At 46.9% G+C, this 8,578-nt stretch overlaps 1 protein-coding gene across 2 annotated transcripts in view; it reads right to left on the minus strand.

Annotated features, from left to right (window-relative positions):
* Positions 1 to 8,003, minus strand: part of LOC141952631 (sphingosine-1-phosphate transporter SPNS2-like) — a 139,346-nt gene extending 131,343 nt beyond the window's left edge. For both annotated transcript variants that reach the window (XM_074890308.1, XM_074890306.1), the window contains exon 1: positions 7,605 to 8,003. In XM_074890308.1, the coding sequence (XP_074746409.1) occupies positions 7,605 to 7,902 (298 nt within the window). In that variant the 5' untranslated portion in view covers positions 7,903 to 8,003. The remainder of the gene's footprint in view (positions 1 to 7,604) is intronic.
* Positions 8,004 to 8,578: the final 575 nt, after the last annotated feature.

Consider the following 8,578-nt stretch of genomic DNA (forward strand, 5'->3'; position numbering starts at 1 on the left):
GCCAAGGCTGAAAGGATTTTCATTCCAGCATGTGGTTCTCTCGTTCTGCCAGACAAGCTCCAAGCTGCTACTGCAGCTATTCTCCATATAAACCCTGATCTTTTCCCTCTGCTGTTCTGTTCAGCCACTGCAGTTGCTGGCCACCAGCAGAAGCACAGGAAAGGTATTAAAAAAAAAAAAAAAAAGCCTGTAGAAGATAATACTGTTCACCAACAACATAACCCTGGTATGTTCATATTGCTGAAGCCTGAATTTAGGTCTGGCAAGGCATAAAGCTGACTTTTTCTTCTGTATTTCTCTCCCTTTTCTTCCGCTAAAATTGCTCTATGATTTCAATTGTGGTAGAAGATCAACAGTTCTGGAGAAGGATGATTGATATTTATTCCCTCAAAAACAGAAGTACAGGATAGGTGGGAGCAGCTACATTGCTCTCACAACATGCGTCATTGCTGTCTAGAAGGATCAGCCTGACTGAAGAACTCAATGCCTTACTCTGTCATTTTGTATTTTGAGAGATAACATGGTGATTCCCAGCCATGTCTTGTGTGGAGGCTTTCATGAAACACAGCATCATGAAGCATGGAAAGAGATCAACAGAGGGTCATGAACAGCTCATTCAAGAGCCTTCCAAAAGAAACCCTTCAGCCACTCCTGACTGGCTACAGGTCCAAAGGAATGACCTCAAAAGGGAAGGATTCTATGTCCCTTCAGTCATCCCGGATCCTTTACATTCTCACTTTCCTGATTATTTATACTGTTGTAAAACCAGAAGCACAGAAATTACTGTTCACTCCCTTTCACTTCCTTGCCCTGCAACCCTACAGAAATAGCTGGGTTACATAAAACAGAAACACCCAGAAAATAATAATGAAAACAGATGTGTCAAAAAAAAGAAAAAACGTCTATGAGATGCCTACTGTGCGTGCCAATTCTAAGTAAAGTATTCGTCCAGTCTGTGAATAGCACAGTGAACTATTTTAATAGTACCAAACTCAAAGGGAGGTTCTAGTAGTTAAAGAGCTCAGAACTAAGAGGTTAGGGGTTTGTTGTTCTTTTTTTTTTTTTTTAATTTTGCCTGTACCTGTCTTTGATTTGCTTCTTGACTTTCATCCCAAGAATTTCAGACCACCAAAAATATAATTTTCAAGAGAGGTCCATGTCAAGCTCTGTACCCAAGCTTCTCTGGAAACCACCAGGAGTTGTTCACCTCATTTACACCTCTCTGGGCTCCAAGCCCAAGCCCATTTTGCTCAACTCCCCTTAACTTCTATGGCCCCTTAGCGACTTCACAGATCTTTTGTAGAATTCATATTGAACATACCTTATTTTTTCCCTAGAACACTCATCACCCTACATCCATAGTGCCAATTTCCAGAAAACTCTCTCAAGCAGCAGAAGAGCATCATCCTCCATCATCCATTTCCAACAGACATCTTCAAGCTTTCTCCTGTGATGCTCATCATGTTTGGTAGATGCTGCCTGTAAACACTTGTTGAAAGCTACTGTTGTCTTCCCTCAAATCCATTCTCACGCTTTGGCTATGCTGCCTACCAAATTCATATCTGCTAATCTCCTAGGGCCCCTTGCACTAAGCAATGCTGCCTCTTGTCTCCTTCAGCCTCTCCCATCCATGGCCTACAGCTCTCTGATATCTCTTGATATACACGGATTATAAGTACCTTGGGTACACCATCTGATTCAATAGAAGCTGCACAATGATGTCCTGGTCTGTTATACACATAAAGCAATGATGATGCAAACAAGCAACTCAGCAAGAGTTCTGATCTCTGAATTTCCTCATTTCCATCTGTAAAATACAATTGTGGTTTCCCATTGAATCTCCTGAATAGGTACCATGAGCATTTATTAACAGTTATAAGGAACTTCAAGACCTTTACAAACCTTATTTGATTCAGGCGACACGTTATAACAGCTTTTAATCACAAGTTCCTCAGCAGTTGAAAGCCCAAGCAAGACCTATGGGATTTCATATTAGGGGAAAAGTCACCAGCTTTTAACAACTTCTGTTGAACTTAGTAGCCCACCATGCTACCTAATCACCAGCTTATTTGCTTCTGATGTACAGTCTACCAGAAGCAATAAAGAATAAATGTATAATAAATAGGAACAACTGAAAACAAGTGGACTGATGGGATTTAACTCTATTACAGCTTGGCATGGTATTTGAAAAGTCCTGAAGAAATTATTACAGAATTCCCACACTTTTGACCAGAGCAGCTTTTCCACACAGCTTCTGGTATTGACAGTCTCAGAGATCAAGGGACTAGTACAATCATCACATTATTCTTAAGAACACACTCAATATTTATGAGGATCTTGACTTCATGGGCTACATTCTCTGACTGTGACGACTTGGATGCTTTGGGATAAAATTAATCAACATGCACGAAAGAGGATCTCAGAGTCAAACAGGAAAATCTGCACATAATAACAAAGATAGTAACTATCTGGCAAACCTACATCACAAGGTAGAAAAATACTATGATTAAACATAATAAGACTTCACTTGAAATGTAAATACTCTGGAACAAATCCTGCCAACCCGCATAAGAACCGTCAAACAGGAAGCAGCTGACTATGCAATAAAGTCCATCACACAGGGAAAACACAACGTTAGAGAACTAGATGCTACTACACACTGTGCTGCAGAGTGCTTTCTATTGCCTACTGTTGAAGTGCGTGAGGTTCTGTCCTTCTAGCTTATGCTCACAGTGCAGTACTTCTTGAATGTTGAGCAAGTAACAGGTACCTACTGCCCAAGTAAAACATTGTCGTCCTTCTGCAAATTCTCACATGCGTGAGCTAGTGGCACTGCTGGCTCAAGCAGGTTCTGTCAATATTCTTTTCTAATATTTTCCAACATTACCCTCCTTCCACAGCTGAGTCCTAGGTTGAGATTAGCTCAACAAGAGATAAAAAATTAAGAGCTTGCACTGCCATTTAATGGTTTTCTCCCTGAAACTGTAAGCACTGAGCACAGTCTCCTTACAGTGGGGATAAGGGGCTCTTTATCCCATTACACATTTGAGATCTCAGACTGCGTGAAGATCATTCAGTAGGAAACATGCTATGAGGTAATACACTACTGCCACAATGTGAACTCACAAGTAAAAGGAAGCAGTTTTGGCTTATAACCTCTTGAATGTCTTTGCACTTGAGAGTTAGTGTTGAACCTTTCCTAACCCTTCAGTTATAGCTTGTCCTACGTAGTTTTAAACTTGACTTTCAACTTTCAATAATCATTTGCATGTATGTATCTTCAAAGAATGGTATTTGATTTGCAACTATGTGTTGTAATGAGAAGCTAATTAACACAAATATGGTTATTAGCAAGTTACAGACATTTACAGGTCAAAAACAGCAGACCAAAGCCTATGGCATACTGTGTCACAGGGATAGAGAACCTCAAGGATGAACTAATACCAACCAAGACTCTGCCACTAACTACATTACCACAGGCAAATCGACAACACTCTACAACTCTGTTTCTCCTTCTGTAGTGGGATAGTAAGATTCGTACACTTTGCTGGGTAGTTCTCCAGCTTAATTAAATCATTACCTTTAAATTAAAAGCACTACAGAAATGCCAGGAAGTAGCATCTGAATTAGAACATGGAGGTGACACCCTAATGAAGCAAGACTATTTTCATTGTCAACAGGAGGCGTAGAAAAAGGTCATCCATGGAATAATTGTGAAACCACATTCCAGGCTTCTGAAGGTAAGATGACTTTTCCCAAAACTTCATTAAGGAAGAAGGTATGTCCTAGCATCACCACATGGCTGAAATGCCATAGTTTCACAGGGAATCTACAATGGTTTCATGACTGCTTGTTTTATCTTTTCCTTACTCTTTGCTGTCCCCAATAGCAGCAAAATATCACAGCTCTGGAAAGAATGCTTTTTCCACAGGCGACTGTTTTCAGTATGATCAAAGACCCATTAAGAAAATTGCACAGGATCATTTCCCTTCAAGTCAGTAATGTTCAGCACAGAGTTTTCAATCTTTTCTTTAGAAGAGCAACAGTAGAGGCACTCCTACATTTTCTGTGGGACACCTTCTCCCAAATATCATTATATTTTAACATTCCCCATACACACTAGAAATTTCCAACTGTGCGTAAACATGAGGACATTATTGAAACGTCCGCTACTTCTGCGCAGACTTTTTAAAGTATTGGAAGAAACTTAAACCGTAAGAAGCAGGACAGTCCTCAGTGGAGGCCCAGTTTCATCACGTATTCCCAACAGAGCTGCAAGTTAGTGTCAGGTGTGAAGCTGGGTATGTCCTGCATCTCAGAAACTGCACTCAAGTTCTGTCAGGGAACGTCCCAGATACCAAACAGCACATCCCATCCTAAACTCATTTAGTCCATACTGGGGAGTCATTAAACCAAAACTAGGGAAACAGGCAGCTACTTCCTTGTTTGTTGCACCTGCAAAAAGATTACCCAAGAACAACTCATTATACAGAGTGTCTTTGTATCCAGACTGTAAACATCAAGAAACACCACACTTGCTGTTTATTTTTTAGCAATGCAAAAGCATTTGCTTTTTACTTTTAGGAGCAAGATGTGCTGCTATAGGAGAGGTCAGCCTAGTTCTTTCTACTGTGTAAGTTCTCCTTGCGTTGACTGGATGGATATTGTCTAGCTTCTGTGTGGTTATGTTAGAAAACTGTGGAAGGTACCCAGGGAATTACACTGGCAACAAAAAACTCCATATATGATCTTTTTTCTAGTTACTAAATATATACCTGCATATACTTATTATATATATATATACACACACTAAATATATACTTGCTTTTTATATACTTGCATTTGTGATCAGGAAGACCAAAACGATCGCAACCAAGTTTTCAAGTAAGAAAGAAGATGTACTTGTAGTATTATGCCCATACAACTGGATTCTCTGTTTCCTTATGTCCGTCTGTCAGCTGCCTACTATATTAATCACTTTGAGTCCACTGACCTGCTTTTGACTAAATCTGACAGCAGGAAGAAGTCCCAAAGCTCCCAACACTTTCATTTAAAAAAATGGCTGGGTAGAGGAGGGACTCTTGTAAGACAAGAAGAGCAAGGTTAATGACAAAGGTCAACTCCTATTTGACGTCACAGAACCTACAGGAGGGGATCACCCTAGAGACACAAATTCTCAGGAACCAGTTTCCATTGGTCCTGCTGCTCTTCTAACACTTGTTTTGAACAGAACTGGAACCAGAAATTAATTCCAGTTCTCACAACAGTTCACCGGCCTTAGGTAAATCATAATTTCTGATGCCACTTCCCCGGCCGTAACATGGCTAGTGTTAAACTCCCTTATTACGTTGCTGCAACAATTCATATTTGAAATGTACTTTGAAGGTCTGAAGAGTTGTATTCACTAATTATTACCTGTCTTGAGACATGAGCTGAATATTCAAAGCGCTAGCTTGATTCATATGCAAGTGCACATCACATAAGCATGTGGTATGCACTAAGACTCAAAATATAAAAGCAAAGATTGCTTTTAGAGAAGACTTCATAATGAAGACAGTTTTGAGCTCAAAACACATCATTTGTATTACTACAAGTCTTCTATTAGACTAGATTTAAATTATTCCTTGTTTTGGATTAGCACTTTATAAAACACCAGTTTGAAAAATAAATATCACTTGACAAAAGACAAAAAGACCATGCAAAATTTGATTCTGTCCCCAAAGGAAAGTCTGATGTCTGAGATCTTAAACCTTTGATATCAAGCTGAATGCTAACAGATAAGTTCCACTGGACAGTCATTGAGCACCATAAAACCAGAGCTTATCCTAGAAATACTGGCAATCACAGCATCGGGACTGGCAACACGACATCACAGCAGGCAGGCATTTTTATCCTCTGTTTGGTCAGGCACTTTCCAGCCTTCCCAGAAATGAGGATGCTTCTCCCTTCCTTTGCCAGAGCATCCCACGCCTTCTGTTCTTGCAGGCAGAAAAATCAGATGACAAAGGTCTTGCTGAGAGTACTAGAGCAAATAGGTGAACAACAACATTGCTATTTTTTTTTAAAAAAAAAGGGTGCACGAGGGGGGATAGCTTCCTGAAAAGTAAACTTTCCACGCATTAAAGGAAAACGGTGCTTTGTGGTAAAACTCTCCACTAGAGAGATTCCTATTTGAGGGTGAGGAAGCAACCTAGTTTCCTTCAATAATAACAGATCAACCTTGCATCTTCAAGCATCCTGTAACACACCAGCTACCAGCCAAATACTCAATACTTCTCGATACTGACCTTTACATTTCCTGAAGGAGCAAGCCCTGTCTAAAAATAATAATAAAAGAGCCACAACAGCGTCAGCTAAGTTTTCATTCTAATCCTCCCCATCTCCCTACCCCAGACAAAACAAAGCCAATCTGGCCAATTTATTCTGACAACAGGGACTAGATTTATGTCCCTTGTGCTCTACTGCTGCCCTACAAACATATATTATTTTAATGTGGTATAAACAAATATCTGATTTGTTTAACACCACATCGAGTCCTAGTGATTATGTATATGCATAGAGCAAAATTTATACATGCACAAACCCCTTTATAAGCTCTGAAGATAGAATTATCGGTATTGCCAAACACAGAATATGTATTATGCTTTAATTACGTGAGACAGTTGAATACCAACAAGCCTACTTCATTTCTAATTAGAAAAAGTTCAGTAATCATCTTCTTCCCTGCTGTTATTGCCTGACAAGAATAAATGAGGAGTCCCCTCTAGGGACTGTACAGTAAACATCCGAACGCACGCTTGTCCCGGAGCCGAGCTTCACACTCGTAGTAACCACCGAGGCACACGGTGCTTTTCACGCAGTACAGCCGGTAAAACACCCCCGTGACGGAGCGCACGATTTTCAAACGTTTCCCTCCAGAAAAGCGCCGCGTTGCGAAGCGCCAGGCGGCCGCCGCGCCCCGCCGGCTCTGCGGCGCGGGGACCCCCGGGGAAGGCCGGAGGGACAGCCCGGTCCTTCAGCCTGGAGGCACCGGCCGAAACAAAGCCACGGTGATCAGCTTCAGGGCGATTGTCACCCGCGGAAGCAGAAGCGATCGCGTTCGCCCGTCGCGCCCCTGCGTGCCCGGCAGCGGCTGCACCTGCCGCCCGCCGCACCGACACCGCTCGGAGATCGATAACGCCGCTCCCGGCAGCCCACACAAGCCCAGCAAGTAGCCCCCGCGCTGGCCAGCGCCGCCCGGCACCAGCCCTTTCCGAACCCCCCCGCCAAACACTTCGCCATCGAGCCCAGACAAACAAAGGCCACCTCCTTTTATTTTCCATAAAATTCGGACAAACTAGAGAACAATACCGGAGGGGCTGCACAATGGGCACCGGGCGCAGCCGGCCACGACACGGCCCTGACGGCTTATTGCAGCCCAGGCACGGCGAACCGGAGCCCCCGGCTCGGTGGGCGAGCCCCGCTGCCCCCCGCCCCGGGACGGCCCCACCGGGCGTGGGGGGGGGGGGGGGGGGGTGGAGGCGGCCGCACCGTGCGCGGGCAGCGGCTGTCCCCGCGGGGGCAGGGCATGGCTCCCGCCGCAGCGGGCCCGGGGGTGCCCTCACCTGCCACCGTGTACCGGTCCAGGTAGTTGAGCACGTTGCCCACGCTGAGGATGCCGGCGGCCGCCACCCGGGCCCGGCCGAGGCTCGGCGGCTTGTGGCGGGCGGCCGGGCGCTCGGGGTGCTGCTTGCCGGCCGCCGGCGGGTTCATCCTGCCCGACAGGGTCTGCACCTCGCCCTCGGCGGCCCGGCCGCAGCAGCCCCGCTCGCCTTCCTCCTCCTCCTCCTCGTCGCCGGCTCGGAGCCGCCCGCCGCAGCCCGGGCTGCTGCCGGAGGAGCCGTCGCTTTCCAGGCACATCATGAGCCGCGGGAGGCAACGGCGGCGCGCAGGAGCCCGCGCGGAGTGACCGCGGTGCGCGCTCAGCGCCGCAGCCCGCGGCCGCCCCAGCCGCCAGCCCGCGGGACCGGCCGCCGCCGCCGCCTCTGACAGCTGCCCCCGGCGGGGCGGGGCCCGGCGCAGGCCCCGCCCCCGCCCCGCCCCAGCGCCCGCGCGCAGCCGCCCGCGCCCCGCCCCAAGGGCCGCCGCGCGCGCGCCCCGGCGGGGTCCCCCCGGCCCCCTCAGGCTGGGCCGCAGGGACCGGTCCGGCCCCGCCGCGGGCGGGTCCTGCGGGATCGGCGGTGCCGGCAGCGGGGAATGGGCCCCCCTGAGCGAGCTTTGTCCTTCTGCAGCGCGGCGGGCTGGGAGCGCGGCGGGGGGGAGAGCGGTGCGGGCAGCTGGGAAAAACACCCCGAACCGGCGCAGGGACTCGAGCGGAACGGGCTTGTGCCCAGCACCAGCTCCGCGTGGGCCACGCAGGCCCACCCTCAGAGCGGGTTTTGAGAACAAATCCGTACAAAAACCATCTCCTTGCCGACTTTCAACCCCCAGAACCATCCACAGTCCCTAGACAACTGCTGTCGGGAAGGGACGACCTTGGGAGGCAGGGTGAGGGCACGCTGGAATGCGCTGCCGACCTCGCAGCTTCCTGCTCGGCCCC

This window comes from Strix uralensis, chromosome 20 (genome assembly GCF_047716275.1).
Source record: "Strix uralensis isolate ZFMK-TIS-50842 chromosome 20, bStrUra1, whole genome shotgun sequence".
Taxonomy (NCBI): Eukaryota; Metazoa; Chordata; class Aves; order Strigiformes; family Strigidae; genus Strix; species Strix uralensis.